Here is a 26,033-nt window from a genome sequence, read left to right on the forward strand (position 1 = left end):
TAACTTACATACTGTACATACATATACATATGCATGCATGTATGTATGTATGTATGTATGTATAAAACACTTAGACTTGGGCTATTATTCTCTTCCTTACCTTGGCTCTTGAAGAGCTGACATTTTCCATATTCTCAATGCTGCAGATACAGTTCTGTGAAACTTTGCGGCAGGCCACTCTTATATAGTCCCAGAAGCTACGAGGACTTTCATAACCAAACCAGGTTACTTGACCTTCAAGAGACAAATATCAAGATGGGGAAGAGGAGGAAAGGTAAAATAAAAACTAGATTGGAAAGTTCAAGATGCCTGAATTCCTAAATTCCATAAGCTGAAGAGAAATGAGTTGGAAGAAGCAGTAGACAGAGTCAGGAGATCTGGTTTTGCCAATGACCTTGGGGCAAGCCATTGAAATTTTCTGTGCCTCAGTTTCCTCATATCAAATAAATTGAATTAGATTGTTTTGAGCTCTGAATTATTTTTTTCCTTGAGCTCAAAATCTAGATTACTTGAGCTCAAAAATTCCGATTTTTAATAGTCTAATGGATTATTTACTGATTCAGAGACATGATATCATTATGGCTTAAGTTATGCTCTAACCAGTCAAAATTTCTCAATTTTAGTTTATCCAGATATAAAATAAAGATTAAAAACAAGCCAGTTTCCTTCTATGAATATAATTCAGAACTAAAGTCTTTTGTAAACTGTTTTGAAATAAGGATTTTTGTCTAGTTCCTTTACTTTATTCTAATTAAGTAACCTTCCTACTCAATTCTCTATCTACATTTCTCTCTTCTCCCTAGAAACTTACATTTTCAGTTACCCATAATTCTTACTTTTGGGGTATTTAAAGGTTTTGAGAGAGCTATCTTAATTCAAACAACCACTCATGTGTCATTACTAGTTTAAGATCTATGAAAAGTTGTCTTCTCAGTAATTCCATTAGGTGGGTAGTGCAAAGAGTAATCCCATGAAGAAAGGCATGTTAACTTGGTCAATGTCACATTGCCAACAAGCATATGAGCCAAGTCTCCAAGCCCACCACATTTATTTGTTTATAGTGCTTTATGACTTGATAAATCATCTGCTTGTTTAGATGAGATGGGGCAAGGTGAAATGGAAACTACTACACATTGTTATTTTTTCCAGGTTGTGGAGTTATAATCATCTGAGACCCTGCTCCTTTCATTTCTATAATACTAACTGTTTCCATGTGAGGCAGATAAAGGCCTGGAATGAGAAGAATACTGTTTGCTTATATACTTACATATTTTTAGACTTCTTAGGTTTATATTTTTAGTTCTTTCTCTAATGCTTACCTTACCCTTGCAAAATGCAGGTTGCTGTTCAGCAAACTGCAAGAGTTAACTGTCAGCAATCAATGATGTGGAAACCATCTTAACAATAGCAACAGGTCAGTTTTAGTTACTGTTCAAGGACAAATAAAAAAAAATTATGTTGCAGATGGGGAAATTTGCATAAATTGTATAGGTAAACTTAAATGTGAAGAAAGATAAAAGGCAAAAGGTTTTCACATATATGAAAACTAGAAACTTTTTCAAAGTATTTGATTCTGTAGCAAGTTATATTAGGATTAACCCATATTAACCAAAAAGAAAGCAAAAAACATGCCAGTGTCTACAAACACCTTGTTTGATACTTGAGTAACTTTTTGTTTCTCAAAAAGATTCAGCCGGTCCCTAAAGTGGTTATCCATGAATATAAATCAATCACATCTTTCTTTTTCTCTTAGAGAAAAAAAATGTTAATGCTACAGAATTACTATAGAAGATTTTTCTATTAAGTTATTTCCTGAATCAATTTGTTGTAGTAATAATATAAAAAGTATAAACACTCATATTATTTGATATGCATTTATAAACATAGATTTTCATTTTTAGTATACTATATAAATAAAAACAATCCTTTCTGTTTCAAAGGATGGAGGGAAAATATGGAAGAAGTTTTGTCTTATTATTTCTGTGGAGGTGCAGGAAAACTTTCAGGAATATTGTTTAAGCCTTACTGCCCAATCAATCCTATCTGATTCCAGCTCCAGCTATTTTTCCTCTCCTATTACCTCTAATAAATCCATGGGTTCTTATGCAAAGGATAGCTATAATAACAAAGAAGGAAACCTCATTCCTTCATGAGGTAGCACCTAACAACTAGGGGAAGAAATCTGAGGAAGGATCAATTAGAGCATTCCTCAACCCCCAACAAGAAAATCAGTTGAGGAGAGAGGAAGATATAACAGGGGAAGCAGTCCCAAACCATGGGGAGTACACACACATATGAGGTCCATATCTCTGATGCAGATCTATTTCCTGGACAGCTAGAGGCATGATCCTGGAGAAATCAGAGGACTAAGTCTACCATACATCAAATGAACAAGCAACATTTACAAGTTACATTTGTAACAGAGAAACCCAATAGAGACATGAGAGTATATCTAACTTCTTACAAACTGCTTAATAATTATTTTATAAGGCATTCCTCACAGCCATTCTCCAAACCATCATTCTGCAAACACAGTGAAGAATAAAGTGACCATGTCTACCTGAGTTAAAGAGTTAACCTCAAAGAGTCAAGAATGGAGTTTGATCTGCTTTCCTATCTCAATAACTTTCTATTGATACAGACAATTTATTCCTTCTAAATGATAAAGTGGAAAAATCAGACACATTAAAGGAACAATATCAATATAGCTTCCAAGGTCATGAAAGAAAAAGGTACCTTTAAAATATTTTCATCCACTTATCAAACTATATATAAACTTTAGAATTATACTTAAATATATCCTTTCAAGATCTAATACAAGTGCTCTATTTTAGAAAAAAGCTAAAAATATTAAATGAGAATAGGTATTTGATTACATGGTACATCAATAATTCACAGACATCCTTCTGTGTATAATATATTAACTATTAAGCAAAAAAAATTGGTTTTAATTTATAACCTTCACTCAGTAAGATTAAATGTAAAGTCAGAGGGATGATTATTGAATTATCCCTTCAAAAAGCATTAATTAACTAAACAACCATTCAATTAATCAGAGAAGGATTATTGCTAAAGTACTGGTTTTTCCATAGGAAAAAGAATTCATCAAAGACACATCAACATGTTAAAAATTAGAACTTTCAATTTGGGGGAAAATTCTATTTTGGGGAAATTCTAATTATCCCTGACAGAAGATGTTGCTGAAGTCTTAGATGCTGTCAACAATAGGATTCTGATATCTTTCTTCCAGGAAACATCCCTTTGATAAGGAATGACCAGGAAGATAGAGGATCTTTTTTTCAACTCATGTACTCTCTCTCTGGCTGTTTTGTTGCATTGTGTTTTATTTTGTTTTGTTTAGAAAAGAAGATAGTGCCCCAAACCTTCATGAGGAAGTAAAAATGAATGGCCATTTTTTCCCCCACCACTTCAAGTCCAGCCCACTTTAGAGAATAAATTCACTGAACATGTAAATTCCTAAAATTCCTATATGGCACTAAATGTCTTTTAACATCTTTGACCAATATGTTTCTTTATCTACTGTGTCTGACTAGATTGATGTTGTTTTAGAATAATGACTTCAAAAGTGCTGGGGAAAAGTTTTCTGATGTGGTTCTATATCTCCAAGGTTATTGCAAAACACCATCACTAAATAATTTTTTTATTTAAGGCAATGGGGTTAAGACTTGCCCAAGGTCACAAAGGCAATTATTAAGTGTCTGAGATCTGATTTGAACTCAGGTACTCCTGACTCCAGGGCCGGTGCTCTATCCACTATGCCACCTAGCTGCCCTAATAAATAATTTTGTTATTTTTATTAGTTGCATATGCATTTATACCTGATTCAAATCATATCCCTATTCTGTCCTTCTTAATAACATTCACATCATAAAAATGTTCTGACCAAGTTAGATTCTGTTGTTATACAATACTTGGCTAGTATCAGGAAACATAACATTTAAGGTGAACTTCTCTTCATAAATAAGCAACAATAGGAAAATAAAACTGTTTTCTCTTTAAAAGGTTAAGGTTATTCTGATAATATATTCTGAACATTAGTAAGGTTTTAAGATCTTGAGACAGTACCATATGCAGAAACTGCTTCACATTCTAAGTTTAATCCTTTGGGGGAATTCAGTTTTCAAATTCATTCTAAGCTTCTATTAGAGAGTAGGATTCTTTTTGAGAATAGAAAAGTCTCATCTTTTGTTTGAGAATCAGGATCACTCCTAAATTTCTCTTCAGAAAACTTAACCAAAGCTAATTTGATATTTTAAATCACTCCTAATTAAACAAATTAATCATTTTAATGGGAAAACTGATTTTTAATATATTTATTCTCATCATTCTTGATTACGGCTTATATTCATCAAGTTTTGTAGGTAAAACCACAACTGGAAATTAAATCCTTTAAGTGAGAAAGACCTAAGTAATACTGTTCAGAGAATAAAGACAAATAAGTTTCTTTTATCCTAAGGTCATATCTGTTCAAACACAGCAGACTTTGATAAGCCTAAATTATTCATAATTGATTCATAATAGCTTGTTAAAATAGTATTTCTATGTCATTATTCATGGGGCTGTGAAAACTGACTGAAAAAACTGAACCAAATAAATTACTATCACATCCAAATAACCAATGTAATATTCACAGTCTTAGTCAAGTAAACACTGATTATTAAGATGTAAAATCATAAATTTCAGTATAGTGGGAACTACTACAAAGGAAATAAGACTAAAAGGAATTAAGAAGTTTGAAAAGATAATTATTCAAGCCAAATATATTTAATTTCTATGCCTTTTTTTCCATAGTTTGCAAAACTAGCAAACTTTACCAGATAAAATTTAGAAAATGCTACTTGTTATTTATAAAGTCTGAATGAAAAGAATGCCTGATTGCAGATTTCCTCAGCTATACCAACACCTTTGAATATGATGATTTTCTTTGCATTATGAGGATTATCTGAATGATACATGCTGTCTTTTACTCAAAATAGACCCCCCTCCAAAAAAACCTGATAGGAAGCATCTAGAATTCCTTCTGTATTTGTCTTAATAAAATTTGTGTGCTTCTAAATTTTAAACTTCTTCCAAAGGTTCAATAAACTAAACAAAGAGCTTGCCTTCTTCCAATGATTTAAATAATATATAAGGTAAATTTTGAAACTGACATCTAGCTTGAATATAAGATAAAACTTGGTGACATCTGAGGTAAGGAAAAAAGTATAAGAGCAATCAATAAATTTGAATGAAATGAATATTTTATTTTTAAAATTCACTAGCCTATCAAAATATTAGAAGTGTTTTGGATTTCCCTTCCAAAAAAAAATATAGCATGACCAAACAGTAGGACAGTTTTTAATTATAACAAATTCTCTTGTGCCTTCCATTGACACTACTCACTCCTTAACCAACCTGAATCTGAAGAATTTGAAATCCAGTAGTTAAGGGAAGGTGTTAATCTATATGTGATATTTTTGAACATACAGCCGTCTGATAAGAATTCAAGAAATGGAGATTCTATTATTGGGTCTGTCTTTCTAAATAAGATAGGTATTTATCTACTGTGAAGTAATTTATACCATCTATTAAATATAATTATCACACTTAATAAATGGCCTGAGGTTTCATCTGATGTTATTCTAAGACCCACAAACGCAAAAGAACAAGTAGCTATGTGATCAGTGCTATATGCTCATCCCCAGTAAAGCTATGACTGCTTACCCCCCTTCCTCAATATTTCAAACACAAAAGCAAAGTGACATTATCATTATTAGATTCTCCTTTCTGTGATTCACTCATGGCTATTCAGGTAGTATATGTCATTGAAATGACCAGGACTCAGGTCTCCCTTACTGCCTCATAGGTCATGTGAAGGTATTTATTTTAAGTGTGAGTTTTGTTGTAGATCAGATTCCTTTAGAGGGCTGTTGGGCTGTTACTCCTTGACATCTTGACTTGGACTATACAGGTTGTGACATTACTAATCCATAGTCTGTAGACTGTGGTGATCAAGGAATATGATCTGCCCATTAATTCAAGTATAGCTAAAGAGATTCCTGAGTATAGATTATGGATTTGCTCTGAGCCAGAGTGGGAATTTGACCTAATTTCTCTGAACATCAAGTTCTTTAAAGTACAGGCACAAATTAATTTAAACACCTCCCAAAACTAGACTAACCTATCTAAAGCTGTTATTACAAATAAATAACAAAAATGGAAGAAAATTCAGAATATGGAAATTGCTTTATATATGATTAATAAAATAATTTAAAATTCATTTAGGCACCATGCTACCCACCAGAGATATAGGGCTTCAGTGTGGAAAAGAATGTAGTAAGAGTTAATGATTTATTATATTGTGTGGGTTTACAATATAACTTGATTTTTTTTAATTAACATAACATTTTTTCTACCCTTTAGGGTAGAAAAAAATGAGAGCTTTGCAAACCCATGCAATGTACTAAAAAAGGTCACTTAACTGATACAGCCCTCCCCAGTAAGTCAATTCCATGCTCCCGAGCAGCTCAGTGGCGGGAGATATCACCAGCATAGAGTACCTTGAAGAGTTATTTGGAGGTGAGCCAGCCATCTGCAACTTTGGGAAATCTCTTTAAAAAATAAAAACAACAACAAAAAAACACAAGAAACACACAAATTTAAGAGACCTGCAAACCAGTTCAAAATTCCAAATTTGAGTAATCTAAATAGGATGTTTACACACAGTCTGTTTTAAAGTAATAAATATCATTCTTACCTAATAACCACAGTGTATTTATACATGCAACAACCTAATGATATAAATAAGCTATACTACAGAACCAGCCTGTTCCAGTTAGAAATATAACATGTCTAGAGACCATAAAGATGAAGAACTGCAATATCTTTCCTTTTAATTTTCCATCTTTTGTTAGTTGACCAGAAAATAACTACAAGTTGTAGCTTGAGGTCTTATACCTGAGAGTTCAGCTTACTGACTACAAAGATTGTTTTCAGTCAAAGTAGAAAAAGAAACCATGTTATTGATAGCAGAGCAATATCAATATTACAAAATGTTTAATTTCAGGAAGTTGAAATTTTACAATGTGGATTTTAAAGTGAAGAGACAGATGAATTAGAACTTGTATTTCCTTTTTTTGTTTGCTAAGTATTAAGCTATTTGGGGACTCCAGGCTTAAGATAAGAGCATCACTCTAGATCTAAAGTCTATATTACCCTTGAGTTAGTATCAAGCAAATCACACAACCCTCCTTGGTAGGGCTTGGTGAATCTTTAACTTTAGCATCAAATTTGTAACATACAAAAACAAATTTCCTTTCATGGTAAGATATCATAACTGCACCTAAGTGTTTGCCTTTCTCAGAAAGGTACTTTCTTATCCAGAAAATCACTACTATATGTCAGAAACATAAGATAACAGGACAGGTATAACTCTAAAGTTGGTGACATTTGTGGCAAATATTTCCATATTCTTTTTTCCTTCTTCCATTGGTACAGAGGATATATATGCCAACATATGTAACCTCAGAAGAAGATGGTGAAAAGAAAGTAGCTATTGTTTTAGTTGTCTAGCTGTTACATCATCAACCATTTACTAAATTGTAAAAAAAAAAACCCTATAACTAAAAACCTAGATATTATACTAATCTCTCCTACCCCACCCAAGGTGGAAATGCTAAGCTTATCCTTGAAAATATTAAAGAAATATAAATAAATATTAAAGATTTAAAAATATCTATGATACAAGTACTTGGGATACAATTCCCAAAATCCTTGTTCAGTTTTTGGAATCAGCAAAGAAAAATATATTTTCTATATAATTATTACTTTTTTTAAAAAAAAGAAAAGGACATTAAAATGGGAGGGGGTAGGAGGAAGTAGAAAAGACCTCAGACTCAGTACCTTAGGGTTGAATACATACTAAGACATTATCACTTGGAGGCTGCAACACAGAAAACAAAATAGCAGAATCATGAAGTTGCTTTTTCAGTTGCATCTGCCTCTTTATGAGGACCCTGTGGATCATACTGTCCAGGAATTTTCTTGGTAAAGACACTGGAGTGATTTGTCATTTCTTTCTCCAGGGATTAAGGCAAACAGGTTAAGTGACTTGCCTGGTATCACATAGCTAGTAAGTGTCTGAGGTCATATTTAACTCAGGTCTTCCTGATTCCAGACTCAGCACTCTATCCATTGAGCCACTAAGCTTCCATATTCAAGAAGTATTACTTTGTTTACATGTCTCCTTTGAAGAAGAATGTATTGATCTTGACTATTGACATTGCTATTGAGTGTGTTGAGTGAATAAAAGGCAGTTGCTTAGCTACTAAAAGCTTTAATGAAGGCAAAATATTGGACTTTCCACAAAGAACAAACCTCAATAATTGCAGGGTAAAGGTAATCTTAATTTATGAAAGTGAGTGTTCTTTGCCATTCTGAATGCTAACCCTGGTTTTATTTCCTACTATGTACTCATGACAAGGAATTGTAGAGGTAGAGTTGATAGGGATCTTCGAAATCTTCAAACTCTTCTTTTTTATATAGGAGGAACCTGAGATGCAAGAGGTTAAGTGACTTGCCCAGGGGCACCAACTGATGTATTCCATTGCTTCAACAATTCATCCCCTTCCCCATCAATAATTTGGCTGAAAATGATAATGAAGATGGATGATCCTGAACTATTTGTTGTTGATGGGCTTCAGGTTACCTGTCTTAGACAATGTATTCCCTTTATGTGATCTGAGTTTGAGATGCTTCTGAACATCTCAAATAACTACTGTAGCTCCTGAATGCACTAAGGGAGCTTCTACTAGAAAGAACTCCAGAGGGCTCTTGTTGTATGGTAGGATCCTTTTATAATGGAAAAAACTAAAATTGATTAAGGAGAGAATGATTCCATTTGATTTTCACACTATATAACTTTTTAGATTTTAAGGAGATAAAAACATCACTGGGTGAGTGATCCCCTCTTTAGTTGTGTCTCTTTAAAGTTTCTGTGCAATATTTCAGTTTAACTTTTACATTTTGATAACTTTGCTTTTTAAGTAGGATAGAAACAACACAGATTACTGATAGTTTAAATGACCAATTATGTGTTGTTTCTCAGTTGTGTCTGATGCTTCATGATCACATTTGGAATTTTCTTGGCAAAGATACTGGGGGGCTTTCTATTTCCTTCTCTAGCTCATTTTACATTTTACAGAAACTGTGGCAAACAGGATTAAGGGATTTGCCCAATTTCCTGAAGTCAGATTTGAACTCAGAAAGATCCTTCCTGACTTCAAGTCTAGCACTCTAGCTAGAATGCCACCCAGCTGCCTTCTAGCTAACTGGTAGTTAAAGGCAGACAGAATTACATTCTTATAAACAAGGGCAGAAATCCTGCTATATATAAATATATATATATATACATATATATATGAAATGTTTATATTTTCATCTCTAAAGGTCATTATAACAAATTGTCACATCTTGGAAAAAGGAACATTCAGTGAAATATGTTTACTCTAAACTGTAACAAATATGTTTTCAAATTTCATATGCAAATTAGGTATGAGAGGAAAACAAATCCTCAAAAATGTATCAGCATCCTGGATGCATTAAGTCACAAAGAGCTTTAGAAAGTCCTTTGATAGAGGAAGAAACAGAGTAGCATCATAAATCTACTGTTAAAAGAACCTTAGATGTCATAAGGTCTAACTCTCTCATTTTCCAGATAAGGAACATGGCAATCAGTGATGAAAAGTGACCTAAGAGTTAAGTAGTAGAGAAAGGATTGGAGGTCAGATTTTAAGATTCAAACCTTTAAAGTTTAAGAACGCCCAACAAGGTTTTCTTGTATGTTGATTTGAAATAGGAAAATTACCACCAAACAAAACACTTATTTGAAAAGTAAATATAAAATCTTTTGTCTACTTGCAACTGCTCCAAGAGGAATTCTGTGCTCCCAACTACTTTCAAAACTTGGAAAACATGGTTATTTTCAAAGATATAGACAAAAAGATATATAAGACAAATACATATATAGATATATTTATATATCTATATATTTATCTCTCTCTATCTCATATATACATATACATATATACAGAGACATATTTATATGTCTATATATATATATACAGTGTCCAAATATACATACACATATATAAACACTCATAAACCAATTTTTAATCACTGTGAATAGATTATATCAGGAAAATAATATATGTCATTGAATAATAAGCAATTATAATGACTAGAATTTATAAAATATTTTAATGACTGCTGGTGCTGATGTTTGTCTTCATTCTTGAATAAGACCATGACAACATGAAGGTGATGCCATGACAAACATGTAAATTGAATTTGAGTGAGGGGATACGCTATGCTAAGTCACCAGCCTCACTTTCTACTCCAGACTCATTTGGATTCAGTGGCCAGATATGAATCAAGAGAACTGGAGATTGCCCTAGATGAGAGAAATCAGGGTTAAGTGACTTGCCCAAGCTAGATAATATTTAAATATTATCTCATCTGGGAGACAGCAGATGGGGAAACTGAGGCACAGAAAGGGTAAGCAACTTGTTCAGGATCACAGACCTAGCAAGTGTCTAAGACTGTATTTGAATTCAGATCTTCCTGACTCTAAGGCCAGTATACTTTACAAGGAATCACTTAACCGAGTCAAATTTAATAGATTTTAACTTTCAAGTCTCTGTAAAATAGCTTTTGATAATTCAGTTTTTCTCATTGGGAAATCTGATACCCATAACAAGCTAACAATACTTGTATGACCCTTCATCGAAGTTCAAGAACTTCAGTTTCCCCATCCAGAAAATGGCAGTTGGGCTCAAATTTTCTGAGGTCCCTTCCAGGTCTAGCTGGATGAGGTTTTAAGTCTACAAGTAAAGGGTCTTGAACTAAGTTGATAATATATAAATAAAATTGGGAATTTGGGAATTTGGGAAACTGGTGGCCTCAAAAATAAACTAAATGTAGCCCCTGCTTATGTCACAAAAGTCCTACTTACTCATTTGACTCATAAATTCAAACACAATTTTGACTAACTAAAACAAATCAAAAACCCTAATAAAAACAATATTCCATTAAAGAAAATTAAAAAATGCCATTTTAGTCATAACCAGATTCTATACTGAATTATTTTGTACTAAATGTGATGAGGGTAAAAATTATTGTTTCTCACTAAAAATATTCCATTATTTTTCTGGCAGGAACACAAAGGTCTTGGGACATAGAGGAATAAGCACAGAAGTAACACTGACATCAGAGAAAGGCTGCATTCTTCCTGCCCTGAAATAAGAATTGGATCACCTGGGAGAGACACCAGGTGATTTACATGTGTTTTTATACAATTCTGGAAATGTGTTTGGTTTTTTTTTTTAATCAAACTGAATCCCCACACAGAAAGTAGGGAATTTAAAAATGTTTAATTCTTATTTTTGTCTTTTTTTAAACAAGGCAATGGGGTTAAGTGACTTGCCCAAGGTCACCAGCTAGGTATTTATTAAGTTTCCGAGGCTAGATTTGAGCTCAGTTTCTCCTGACTCCAGGGCTGGTGCTCTATACACTGTACCACCTAGCTGCCACCTAATTCTTAATGTTACTTGGAAGCATTCTGAGTCTCTGAGAATTTCCTAAACTGCTATATCTCTTACATTTCAAAGTTTTGCAGTCTTTTAAAAAGTGCCCGAGCAAGTACTATATTTACTGTCAAATATTAATTTTGGTGACATTTATTTATGGAAAATGCCTCCTGGAAAAGAAATTGTTCTTTGTTTAATTTCAAATAGCTGATTTTTTTTGAAGCACATGTATTCAACAAATTCTTATTTTTCTCATCCGAGAAATGTTGGTCAGATGAAATTCCAGTTTAACAAGGAGAATTATATGGTAAAATCAAAAGATACTTAAAACATTAATATTACAAATGAACATTACAAATTTCCATTCCAGTTGCTTAACTATAGCTACAAGTTTTTAATGTAAAATGCTCCAAAGTGCCAGCAAATAAATAGCTACTGTCACCATGTCACTAGAGAACCCTAAGGAGAAGATAAAAAGTCCTCCCTCATCACTACCGAATAATAAAGAAAAGCCCTTCCATGGTAAGATAGAGTTAGGTAACCAGATGCAGGTGGGCCACCAGATGGCATTTAAAGTGAATTTTTAACTAGTTACCTTCCCAGCTCCACTCAAATCTAACCTCCCACAGGAAATATTTCCCATGCCCTTCCAACTGCTAACACCTTCGATCTTCCCCAAACCAGTCTTCTCTGTGGGTATGTGTGTATGTACAGGTGTGGTTTGTCCAGAAAGAAGGGCAGGGGTTATTCTTTTTGCTTCAGTACTCCAAGTGCTGGCACTGGCACACAGCAGGAATTGAATAAATGATTATTGGTTGAGAACCACAATCAACCAATTCATTGGAATTTTTCTAATTCCATCTTCTTAGCTTCTCACCTCTCTCAGGAAGTGGCAACAGTAAGAAAATGATCCAAATGAGTCTGTAACAAAAAACATGGACCCTGGATATTCCACAAACTATTACTGTTAACAACAGCTAGCATTTATAGAGCACCATTGTGTGCCAGACATTAGCATGTCTTACAAATATTATCTCATTTTATCCTCACAATAACCCTGTGAGGAAGGTACTATTATCCCATTTTATAAATAAGGAAACTAAAATTAATGGAGTTTTAATAACTTGCTCAGGATCACACAGTTCATACAGATCAAGAGCAAAATTTGAACTCAGTTCTACCTAAATTCACATCAGGTGGTCTATCCATCCTATCACCTACCTGAATCTATAATTCTCCTCCAGACATTGAAAAGCTAACCTTCAAGGGACCAGTTCTTACTTATCTCAATCACTATATCCTAAATGGAGACAAAACAAATTTGGAAGTGTGATACTGAAAGAAGCTGAGGAAATGTTCTCCTTCTATGCTATTCATCATCACTGGGAATTGGCTTCTGTCCTACACTATCAAGGGATACCCGGAGGTCTAATCCTCCCCAGGCCCAAAGTCTTGAGGGGTAGGTCTAAATCTAAGTCAGGTCTAAATCCAGACTAAAGATTAGTGCCAAATTACAGATGCTCATTTCTAAAACAATTCTAGATTTAATTCTATCTTTTCAAACTGGGAATGACTAAATGAATCAGATACGTATCAACTCCAACAGCACCAACTGCCTCACACAGCTATTCTCTATTAGAGTATTTCATTAATCATAGTTATAGTAGTAAAATCTTGGAGTTAAAAAAAGGGAACTCAGGGCAGCCAGGGGGGCACAAATGACAGATCACCAGTTCTAGAATTAAGAGGACCTGAGTTCAAATCCAGTCTCAGACACTTTTCCCTGGGCAAATCACTTAACCCCCAATTGCATCACAAAAAAAGGAACTTTTTCTTTAGCTTCTCAGTTATATAAAATATGAAAGAACAATAGAATAAGTTTACAAATGTTTCTACTCAGAGATGACAATCAAAACCACAAAAAAGGAATGAAAAGTTGAATATAAAACACTAAATGAGACAATAAGCAGGTAATTAGAAAAGAAGAGCAAAGCACAAACTTCACCTGATTATCTAGTTAATGTGAACTGAGGAAAAGGCAACAGTCCTCTATGGCTTCTAAGGAGAATGTACCCCCCAAAAATATACACACAATTTTATATATAAGATGGGCTACTGCAATATGGCAATGATCTCCTTCCAAGTTAAGGAGTTTGAATGAGTTAGCTTTATTGCCAAAGGCAATTTAACTGATGTAGCTCTGTTTACCATGATAGATCTCTGTCTAATGTAGTTTGACTCTGGATATTCAAGTTAATGTTTGGGACAGAGAAGATATTTATGGAGGCACTTCAGCATTTCCAAAAGTCAAACTTGGAAGGCAGACTAAAAACTGGGAGGGTGTTTTTGCACTGTGACCTTGTTCATTGTCTAATGGATCCAAATTCCGGTTACCTTCAGAGCCAGTTCCTTATCTTTCTAATCAGGCTTTGCCTTGGGTTGCCTGGGTTCTCACAGGGGTAGTTGTGTGCACTATGGAAACAATGCAGTTCTCATTTTCTGTGTATGTGTGTGTATGTGCAAGCAAAGAACCAAGTGTTGGACACACTTCTATAAATCTGAAAATAAACACATGGAATTCAAAAGCCAACTGGATGGGTTTATCTATACCCATTGTTTCTAACAAAATACAGTGTTTATCTTGTACTTCAAAAGATGGTCTCATGGGGAGGTACCTTTAGCCTTTAAGCCAGGAAGAACTTTGAGGTCCAAGCCAGAGTTCCTGAGGTCTGCTTGAGTATCAGAACAGTCTGATTGGTCAAGAGAGAATGCATCATCATGCCAAATTACACTGGAAAGGAAAACTTTGAGGGGGGGAGACTAGTGGGGAAATAAATGTAAAATGTATAATATTATAGTATAATCTCACTGCAAATACTACTTGGTCTGAACAGGGGGTTGAATCTTTGGCCAGCATCCAGTCTAAAAAAGGATTATCAGTCACAATGTCTCTCAAGGAACAAAAGTAAGGTATAGCTTTCAGATGACACTAGAAAGATCGTGTCCAGAGGAAATTTCATCTCGAGTCCAAACACTCACTAAGTAGAGGCAGCAGGATGGAGCAAAAAGCGCTCCAGGTTTAAGAGCTGGATTCAGATCCTGAATCCACTGGAGCACTGAGCAGATCACTGAATTTCTTAATTCCTCTTTAAGTGGAACCTCTGCAGTGGAAGGCTATGAGACTGCTGGGATCTATCTGATGGATGAAGAGCTTTCAATGTCAAACAAAGGAGTCCATATTTGATCCCAGAGATAACTGAGAGCCACAGGGGTGTGTGTGTGTGTGTGTGTGTGTGTGTGTGTGTGTGTGTGTGTCTTCCAACAACATATGTCAGGTAGGAAGTGATGAGGGCTTGAATTAGAGTTAGGACTGTGAGCATGAGACCTACACAAGAGATGTGGATAGAAAACAAGAGCTGACCCCATAAGGAGTTAAGGATGACCCCGCGGTTGCAAGCCTGAGGGACTGGGAGGATGGTGATAGACTTAACAATGACCAAAAAAATTAGAAAAGATAGAGTTTAGGGTGAAGATTTTTACTTCTATTTGGACATGTTGATTTTTGAGATGCATATGGGACATTTGCTTCAAAAGTCCAGATGCTATTCAGGTTCACAAGGATAAGCAAGGGTCTAGTACATAGCTTTCTAAGACCAACTAAGTATGATGGCCAGCACAGAATTAAAAAAAAATAATTAAGTTTCATCTATTACTTCTTTTTCTGTTCCAATCCCTTTACACTCTCAGCCCTCATATTTTAGCACATACATTTTATTTTCACAATCTAAAAATATATCTAAATTTTTTGGTTTACCTTTAAAGGTATAAAGAACTCTGACAAACAAAAGATCATCAAATTCACCAAGCCTGTTTAAGTAACAAAACAAAATCCCATTTAATCTGCTACTCTATCCTCCAGTCATTACTTGCCATGTAAAAATTGGTTTTGAATGTGTTTTAATATCATAAGAAGATTAGTATTAGCATTTGAATCTTGGCAGCATACTGTATGCCAAAGAGCTAAAAGGATCCAAGTTCATTGCTAAGATTAATCTTGTCAGGTTTCACCATTTTATTAAGATCCCTAGAGTGGATAGAGCTGCCTGGATTAAATAAATGAGTGATTTAGATTGTCTCAGAAATCGAATGATTATTTCCAAGGATTGTGCTAGATAAGGAGGAGGAAAATGAATCGAAGATCATAGGTTGAGAGCTGGAAGGAATGTCCAAGGCTGTCTAGTTCAATCCTCATTTGATAGATGAGGAAATAGAGATTGTAGAAAGTTATATGATTTGCCCAAAGTTACAAGCAGAATTTGAACCCATGACCTCTGACTCCTGAGCCAGCCCCCTTTGCACTCTCCCAGTCCACAAACTTCATTCCAGTGATTCGTAAAAAAATTAAAAAATGAAATTGGCTTTCCTTAAGATAACCCTTTTAAGATGAGACAATACAATTTTTTTGTTGCCACTATTTCCTTCCGAAATCTGTTCTTAATTTTCAACAAAGATCTTTGAGTGTGTGTGCGCATTAAAGAGTTTAGCCAAGCAAACCAAACCCTTTGGCCTATGACTTACATTGCCCCCAAAATCTGAAGAGTCACTTTAAAAATTTCTGAACACCCACCTATTTTCCTGTAGTATCAGTTAATTGCATGAAATTATATTTTAAAAAGATCTCAGTCTGCCAAGATACCAAGGACAGAAGCCTCTAACCTGGGAGACTGGATTATATAAAAGACTTTCCCCCCCTGTGAAAATGTAGAAAAGGGCTATGGAGAGGGAGGAAGTTTGTGGAGAAGAGGAGAAAGAACTTGCCTAGAAGTCAGGACAATGGAACCAGGGTTGACCATGGGACTCCAAACAAAGGATAAATCTCCAGTTGCCTGTATCTGGAGGAGAGAGTTGGAAGAGAGATCTAGCACCTTCCTAACCCAAACAGGAATCTCTTCTCCACCATTCTGAGAAGCAGTCATACAGTCTGGCCTCTGAAGTGGCCATTAAACTTTGGGACAGCTTGCTTTCTTTTCAAGATTTTCTGAACAGGGAATCTCCATCTGCCCTTGAAATTTCCTCCCTTTGCTGCCCTCTGAAGCCAAGAAAGACAAGTCTGATCCCTGTTCCAAATAACCTATCTTGTCAACCCCAGGTCTTCTCTAGAATAAAACAACAACAAACTTCAACTCTGTTCCTGCAGCTGATGCTCATATTTAGTCCTATTAATATCCCATTAATAATTTAACAATAATAATAATGAGTTAGCATATGCAGAAAGAAGCAATGTTTTTTGAAAAATACTTTATAATATTATCTAATTTAATACTGACAGCAATCATGAGATTATCATTATTCCCAAATGAACTGAGGGAGGCAGATGCAAAAAGATTTGCCCAGGATCACATAGCGCAGAAATGTTTTGGATCAGAGTTGAACTTAGGTCTTCCTGACTCCAGGTCCTCTACCCAATGTATATCCAGTTGTACCTAGGAGATGTTCAATAAGTTTTTGTATTCAAATTGAATTCAGAATTCAGCATTGCATGAGATAATCAATAAGGTCTCCTTTAATCCTAACTTCCTATGGTTTTATGTGTCCTACATTTATATAAGTAAAAAAATTTATACCAAAACCACCAAGTCACTGGACTTTGGAAAGTTGCTAGGAGAAAAAGCACAAATAGCAGTAGAGTACCAGAGAGATATAGGGTCAATTAAGCTAGCCTTTTCAAATAAAGTCAACTATCTATTTCCAGCATGAACCCAAGGGTATAACACTGGCACAGATGAATAAAAACAACATATCGCACCATCAAAATAGTGATGCCAGGAGAATTTCTGGAAAAATAGCATGTGATTGAGCTCAGATCCCAAAGTCATCAAGCTGAGGGTGGGAATAAGTTCAGGTCTGTTTGACCATCACGCAAGCTGCTTCAGTGAATTTACCTACTATGGAATGAGAAAGGGACCAGATCACAGGTATGATCAACACTCTATCCAAAGTTCATAAATAACATATACAAAAATCTAAGTTCTATTTCTGCTCATATTTTTGGCTGCCTGCCTGATGAAAATCCATGCTCATAGAGCATTGGGGCTTACAAAACAGCATCTCATGGACATTATGAGAAGATAGGTGGCTTAAATGTAAACTCCATTTTACAGATGACAAAACTAAGATTCAGATAAAGTATAGCCTCTTGCTCATTGTCAAACATCTATTTAATGGCAAAACCAGGATTTAAAATTCAGGTTTCTGAACTCTGACTCCAAAATTTTTTTTTGATGAATTATGTTATTTCAAATCATGACATAGTTTTCTGCTCTGAGTTAATTTTTTTTGGCATTGCATTTCTTAATTGCATGGATAGTTTTAGACAATAAAATGAAGAAAGCACCACCACAAAACCAAGTTCACATGAAATATTTCATATTCTCAAGTATTTACATAATAAATTTTAATTGCTTTACTTTTGTAATTTCTTGTAGATTTCTTTGTAGATTTCTTCTAATATTCTTCTAATATTCACATTATCCAATTGTACATCATGGAAAAACAAACCCCTGCAGGAGCTATTTATATAAGCAAACTAAAGGACTTTACTAAAGAGGGGAAATGTGGTAAAACAGAAGGGGAGAAAAAAATTTCTATTTCTCCAGGTCCTTCTCTTATGAAAGATCACTGGGGGGGGGGGGTTTTTCTTTCTTTCTTTCTTTCTTTCTTTCTTTCTTTCTTTCTTTCTTTCTTTCTTTCTTTCTTCCTTCTTTTCTTTCTTTCTTTCTTTCTTTCTTTCTTTCTTTCTTTCTTTCTTTCTTTCTTTCTTTCTTTCTTTCTTTCTTTCTTGCAAGGCAATGGGGTTAAATGACTTGCCCAAGGTCACACAGGTAATTAGAAAGTGTCTGAGGCCGGATTTGAACTCAGGTTCTCCTGACTCCAGGCTGGTACTCTATCCACTGGGCCACCAAACTGCCTGAGGGGTCAGGTTTTCTAAAGAAATAAGATTTTCAGGAAAATTTATGAGCATTAATTAAGGACCTATTTTGTTTCAGACATCATTCTAAGCACTGGGAATACAAAGCAAGGCAAAAGATAGTCCCTGCCCTAACAGGAGAGATAACATTCAAATAAGTTTGTATGAACAAGACACTTACAGGATAAATTGGTGATAATCAAAAGCGAATCTTCTATTCTCCACTCTCTTTCCACCCATCCATTCTCAAACCCATGTGGCCTGGTTTTTGTTTCCACCTCTCTAATGAAACAATATATATAAGCAAGGCCACTTCAAGGTCACTAAAACTTTTCCTCTGACCATATTCAGAGATTCTTTTTTTGCCTAGTCTTCATTCTCTTCCTCTCCTGATTGCCCTCTTTTCTCTTAAGAGAGGAAGTGAGGTACAGTTAAAAAAAAAAAAAGAACATTGAACTTGGATTCAGGAGAATCCTGGACTTCAAATCTTGGCTTTCCCACTGATCCTGGGCAAATCACTTTACATTTCCAAGTTTCTATTTGCTTCTCAATTACACAGAGAAACTAATATTTGCTTCACCTCACAGGTAGATTATAAAATGTTGGATGATTTCAGGTTATGATGGTGTGTTCTACTTCTATGACCACTCTTGTTCTATCTTGATCTCCTCTTCAGTGTGTAAATAAGAATGTTTTCCAAGGCTCTGTTTTTGATCATCTCCATTCTACCTATACTTCTCTCTTCTGTGATCTCATCACAACCAAGTTTTCAATTATTGCTTCTACGTGGATGAATTACTTATTTATCTCTCTACTCCCAATTTCTTCCTCTTCCCAAAATCCACATCCATATTTCCAATAGCCTATTGGATATTTCCACCTGGATGCACTACTAGGCTATCTAAAATGGAACTCATCATTTTTTCCCCCTTAAGTATGTTGTTCTCTTGCAAGTTCTCTATTTCTGTAAATGGCGACATCAACTGCCCAATATCAGAGACTTGCGATCTTGGAGTCATCTTTGATGTTTCTCTCTCCTTCAGTTGTCAAACTGTTACACACATGAAAACCTACAGCAATTATCCTCATTAAGGCTCCCTCCTCTTCTCTCATAGATTACTATAATAGCTTCCCAACTAGTCTCCCTACTTCCAGACTTTCTCTTTTCCAGTCTAGCATACACACTGCTATCTAAATCATCATTCTAAAAGCACTACTATGATTGTGCTGCTTCTCTACTCAAAAATCTTTAAAAACTCTCTACTTTCTTCTGGATAAACTCCAGAATTTGGCATTTATAGCCATCAGTTGTCATTATTGTTGTTGTTGGCCCTTTAATCTACCAACTTACCTATTCAGACTTTCTTCTTATTCTTCTTCCATCTAGTTTTTTTTTAATTTTTAATTTTTGCAAGGTAATGGAGTTAGGTTAAGTGGCTTGCCCAAAGCCACACAGCTAGGTAATTATTAAGTGTCTGAGGCTGGATTTGAACTCAGGTACTCCTGACTCCAGGGCTGGTGCTCTATCCACTGCGCCACCTAGCCACCCCCTTTTCTTCTTCCATCTAAACAACTATCTAGCCCTCATCTTCCTCCATGTCCTCTCTGGTTTCTATGCTTTGGTCATGTTATCACCTATGCCTAGAATGGATTCCCTTAACCTATCTACCTACCGAAGTCTTTCCCATTCTTCAAGGTCCAATTCACATACCACATATCATTACCTTCTTGAAATTTTCTCTCACCCTCCCCAACACAATTCCAGGGAAAGTGGTGTCTTCCTTCACGAATTTCTTATAATATCTTACTTGGATATTCTATTCACTGATCTCACCCTCCCCTATAGCATAGATATGGGTGGACTTATCTCCTCCCATACTCAGGAGAATAATCTTGACAGCTACATACATCTCTGTGTCTCCAGGGACTGGCTCAGTGCCTTACATAAAAATGGGTAGTAGTAGTAGTAGTATTAGTAGTATTAGTAGTAGTAGTACTAGTAGTACTAGTAGTAGTAGTAGAAGTAGTGATAGGAGGAGGAGGAATGGTGGAGAAAGAGAAGAAAGAGAAGTAGGAGGAGGAATTAGATGAAGGGAAGGAATAAAAGGAGGAGAATGAAGAAGAGGAGGAAGAGGTAGAGAGGAAAAATTGAAGTTGTAGTAGCAGCAGCAGAAGTAAATGTAGCAGTAATAGTAGCAATGATGATGATGATGATAAACACTATATTTAACTGAATTACATACAAAATATGTTCATTCTAAGTAAATCTGATGAATTCTCATATGAATAAAGTATATAAGGTCAGAGCATGCACTGTGTGAAACATGTAGTGGCAGTTGACATGTCTGTGACAAAGTCCCTCTTGATTGTTTTATGAATAAATTATTCATTAGCTACTTTAATAAGCACTGGAGATAGAAAGGTAAAAACATACACTCTAAATATGAGATTAAGAACTGTGAACTGAAACATAGTATTGCCAGGCAGAGTCATAGTTAGACTGGGGATTCAAAAAAAATGGCAATAGGCCAAAATGATAGATTATATCATGTCACTCCTTAACATCACAAGATACATTCCTTCTTCTATGGAATTTCTCTAGAAATTCTTACCCAAGAAGTTCACTCCACTCTTGGGCTTCTCAGACTGAAATTATACCCTGTTCACATGTCTTCTTCCTCTTATTGGCTGGTCCCTCACACAACTACCATTTTAAGAAAACATCTAGGCTGAGCGTGTCTTCATTACCCTCTAGACTGCTAACTCTGGACCTTCTCTCCCATGCCACAGAAGACTCCTCACCATCACCCCAACTACTTTTCCCTTTATGTGGTTTCCTCCTCTATTAGAATATAAATTCCTTGAGGGCAGGGTCATCTTTCTGCTTCTATTTTTATTCCCAGTTCTTCATACAATAGCTGTCACATAGACTTGACATTTATGTGTCCCAGACAAATTTCAAAATTCTATGTCTAAATTCAGAACATGAACTTTACTATCACATGTTAGGATTGTGTCCTGAACATACAATCACAATTTAAAAAAGCATATAATTGTTGGTGAGTCAAAATAATAAGCTAACTGAACTTGTAACTTGTTATAGAAGTCCAAGCTCCAGATCACTGGAGACATGTCAGGATACATTAGATGACTTTTAGCCACTGGGGGGTGCCAGCGTGCAGAGTCAGGAAGAACTGGGTTCCAATTCAACCTCAGATACTTTGTAGCTACATGATCCTGGACAAGTCACTTCTTTTAGCCTCAGTTTCTGTAAAAAGAGGTTTCGTGGGACTCAGTGTTCTCTAAGGTCCCTTCTACCTCTAATTCTATGCTTTATAATTATGAAAAACCTTCCAAATCTGAGATTTTATGATTGGTGGTGTTAGTCCTACTAAGATTTCTGAACAGGGTAAATACTGAATGGATCTCTTGAAGGCACATTTTAAAGATACTAGTGAAATTTAAGGGGGTGCCTTGAATGATAGCAAGTCCCATATATAATATGAGATGTAGGATACTGTAGATGTTCACATGATATAGAGAAGACTTGGTAGAGATGTTGGAGCTCTTAAATCCCTGAAAAGTCATCATACAGAAGGAAGATGGGACCTACTTGGCTTGGTATTAAAAAAAAAAGATGATAACAAAGAGCTTTCTACCAACTAGAACTGCCCAACAATGTAATGGGTTGTGAGGTAGCAAGCTCCTTGTCACTGGAAATAGTGAAGCGAAGACACATGGATGATCACCTTGAAGGGATATCATGGATGGCATTACTGGATTAGGTGAGATGTTAATAACTGACATTTCCATTGTGCCCTATTTATATTATCTCATTTGATCCTCATAATAGGAAAACACTACAGGTCTTAATTATCCCCATTTTACAAATGAAGGTGAGAGACAGTATGGTACAGGACAGAGATCCAGCTATGGAGTCAGGAAGATTTGGGTCTGAGTTCTGTGCCTCACACATATTAGCTGTGTCATCACTGAAACCTTTCCATGCTTGGCTTAGTGGTGCTCACTTGTAATTCCTGCTATTTGGGGGCCTACCTTCCATAAGCTCAGGAGTTCTGAGCTGTCATGGGCTCTGCTCAGAGAGTATCCACATCAATTCTGGCATTAGTCTGGTGAGCCTCTGGGAAGGGTAGCAGGTTGCCTTAAGGGGAATGAACTAGTCCAACTCAGAAAACAGCAGAAGTCTAAGCTTCTCTGATGACTAAAGTCGGTCGGTCTTTGAGTTACCTGACTTTGTGGGTGGAATAAGGACACCTTTCTTTAAAAATAAGAACAACGATTTTCAGCATCTCAATCAATTCAACAAAAACTACAAAATTAGAAAACTAAACTTCAGAGAAGCTATGAGACAGGATTTGAATTGTCCCTAAGTCCGGTATTCTACCTCTCAAGCCCATCACCTTTTTCTGGGTTGGTCCTGCAAGGTTCCGACTCCTTTTACCTTTAAGATTTCAGTCTATGCTTCTAAGTTTATGATGGGGGGGCAGGTTCTAGCTACTGAGGGTAATCTGTCAATGAGATCTGGATAAATGAGTTATTACAATATTCTGATTGATATCTATGGTCTCAGTTTCTTTGTCTGTAAAATGAGACTGTTTGCCTGGTTGGCTTCCTAACAAATCTGTAGCTACAATCCTGCCCTTAACAAGGGAAGCAAGTCTCTCTTTCCTTAATATCTAGAATTTTAAAAACAAACTATTCTTTTAGCTTCCTATTTTACTTATACTGAAATAAACTACCATGTGTCAAAGGGGGTTTATTCCTTGCCTGAGAAGATAGTGAAGTGAATGTGGCATTACATCTAGAGACAGGAAAACTTGCCTCAGGTCCCCGCAAGTTGTGTGACTCCAGGCAAGTCATGTAACCTCTGTGGCCTCCCTTTTTTGTCTGTAAAATGGGGATAATAACACCTATCTCCCAGAATTGTGAGGATAAAATGAAATATTTGTAAACAAATTTATACTCACTTTGAATACTTTGAAGTGCTGTATAGTTTGTATATGATTATCAATATTTTTTCTTAGCCAAGCACTTTGAAAGAAGTAGTTTCAGAAATAATAAACACAAAAAGTCAAGAAAATAGAAGTCCTAAATTTTCATCTGTCAAATTGCCAAGAATTATTCAGCTTTTGTATACTATAAAGTTTTTCAGTTTATAAAACAGAAGTGTATAAAATCCTCCCCAACTGCCCCTAAATGCAATGTCATTCATGAGCCATCAGAGAACTAAGGGAGTCAAAAATAATAGAAACTGTCCTTAAAAGCGAGGCCCTTTAAAATCTTTCCCAAAGCTCTGGATCATTATTTCCCCCAGTTCATAGCTATACTTATTTCAATCTCTCAATGACTTAAGGTGACAGTAAGTCATCCCAAAGAGAATGGCAAAAACACAAAGTAATAAATTATTGATCATGCACCATTATTCTTTGCCTACAATAGGTACAACTTTGAAAATATGAGCTTTTCTCCTAATCCCACCATACAGCTTGCTGACACTATTTAGTCATCTACAAGTTCTCATTTATATTATTCTCCTAAATTAAACTTATTTAATCAACTCTGAGAATATCTATATGAACATTATTGAAACATAAGGAAATATCTTCTAAAATAAATGCTTTTAATTAAAAAAAACAACAAATGATCATCAGAGAGGGAGTCACCTTGTATGTGGCCAACCACTTTAGGATACAACTGGTTCCAGATATTTTTCTAGAATAGTATAGGCTGCATATATCAATATGGGGTTCCTCAGTAGGGAAGGAAATAAGCACTTACTACATGAATACTATCTATCTATCAGACACTTTGCTAAGTACTTCACAAAAATTTGTTATGTGCCCTATAAGGTAGGTACAATTATTAGATCTATTTTACAGAAAAAGAAACTGAGATCTATATATATAGAGAGAGAGGTTAAGTGATTTGCTCAGGGTCAACAGATAGTAATTGCCTGAAGATTTTCACTCAGGTCTTCTTTACTCCAGTAAGTATTCAATCCTCTGGGCCACTCAGAGGCCTTATTAAAGACTTCTTAGATAAACTAAAAATAGAACTTAAGAAACTCTGATTCTATGTTCTTTTATTACTCCCAAAATAGAGAAAAATTAAGATTTCTCCTTCTAGACAGCAGAATACTATTTTACACTTTTTCCCTGAACTATCATTAATAGTACCAAAGATAACCTCTCCCAAAACCCACTTTCTCTTAATATTACTTCTAATTTCCTTCAAAAACTTAGAGAATGGCCATTTTAAAAGAAATTATTGCATGACAAGGGTAATACAATCTTAAAAATGAAGTTATAATAAGATTTATACTATATAATAAATTTCATGAATATTATATTTTCCTGTATATATGTAAGTTGGTTGCATTACTATCTTATAAAACATTATTCTTCATTTTTTATTTTTAGCATAGCTATTTTCTATTTTTAAAGACTACTTTCTCTTAAGTCAATAAAAGTCAAACATTGCTCACATAATCCCTCTCTTTTTCAGAGATGCCACATTTATAAGTTTTCAAGTCCAAGGAAGCAGAGGCAAATCACAACCAATAATAATATCAATCTTGGAGGCTCTGATGATTTGCTACAGCTAGCAATCATCCCTTATTTAAGTTTCATACTGTTATTTCAGTTGTTACATATTGTTATTTAAGCCCTAGTTGAGATGATGGTTTCTTTGCTTAGGGCAAATAGCTTTCTTACTCCCTCTACTTGAAAAATACACCCTAATTTCTGCTTTTGTCTCAGAAAGGAGAGTAAATATTTCTGAGAGCTAGTTCAATGATTTCTAGAAGCAGGAGTCTTCATCAATTACTCTCCAGCTCAGAGTTAGTTCTGTTTCTCATTTCTCAGGGATGCAGCATCCTCAGTCCCCAGTCATAACCAATTATATAGATTTAATTTAGAATAACAAAAAATGCTGGGTAGGGAAAATGTGGTGGGGAGTTGATATTTACCTTTTAGCCGATGACTTAGAATCTGTTCCAAAATAGCAGCGAAATTGTTAAATTCTGGTGACGAGTCATCAATTGTCTCAAAACAGGATCGGTCAATCAGGGTCTTGACAGAAAACCTAGGAAAATCAATAGCATTACTTATGCTTTTGTTGTTTCATTAGCAGGAGTCAAGTTAGAGCATTTATTAAGCACTTAATATTTGCTATGCATTGAAAAAAGGGGGGATATCTGTTTGGGGCAGAATAAGTTAGAAGAGTAAATATTCTACTTAGATGTTTGGAGAAGTTGTAAACTATGAAAACGTATTATACACAGACTTGAAATTGGGAGAAGCCTCCAATTTAAATTCACTCCCGGAATGTATTAGCCACATAAATAAGTCATAACCTCTCGGAGTTTTTGTTGTTATTGTTCAGTTATTTCAGTCATGTCTGACTCTCTGTGACCCCATTTCAGGTTTCTTGGCAAAGAACGGTAGTGGTCTGCCATTTCC

At 35.2% G+C, this 26,033-nt stretch overlaps 2 protein-coding genes across 5 annotated transcripts in view; one reads left to right on the plus strand and one right to left on the minus strand.

Annotated features, from left to right (window-relative positions):
• Window positions 1–26,033, minus strand: part of RUNDC3B (RUN domain containing 3B) — a 120,385-nt gene that overhangs the window by 68,370 nt on the left and 25,982 nt on the right. For 2 of the 4 annotated variants that reach the window (XM_074192899.1, XM_074192898.1), the window contains exons 2-4: window positions 25,541–25,656; window positions 6,561–6,611; window positions 101–234 (exon numbers count right to left, since the gene is read on the minus strand). In XM_074192899.1, the coding sequence (XP_074049000.1) occupies window positions 101–234; window positions 6,561–6,611; window positions 25,541–25,656 (301 nt within the window). The remainder of the gene's footprint in view (window positions 1–100; window positions 235–6,560; window positions 6,612–25,540; window positions 25,657–26,033) is intronic. The other 2 variants (XM_074192897.1, XM_074192896.1) reach the window with 1 other exon arrangement.
• Window positions 1–26,033, plus strand: part of ABCB1 (ATP binding cassette subfamily B member 1) — a 199,455-nt gene that overhangs the window by 6,805 nt on the left and 166,617 nt on the right. The window contains exon 2 of the mRNA XM_074192893.1: window positions 11,214–11,329. The gene's annotated coding sequence lies outside the window, so the exon portion shown is untranslated. The remainder of the gene's footprint in view (window positions 1–11,213; window positions 11,330–26,033) is intronic.

This window comes from Macrotis lagotis, chromosome 7 (genome assembly GCF_037893015.1).
Source record: "Macrotis lagotis isolate mMagLag1 chromosome 7, bilby.v1.9.chrom.fasta, whole genome shotgun sequence".
Taxonomy (NCBI): Eukaryota; Metazoa; Chordata; class Mammalia; order Peramelemorphia; family Peramelidae; genus Macrotis; species Macrotis lagotis.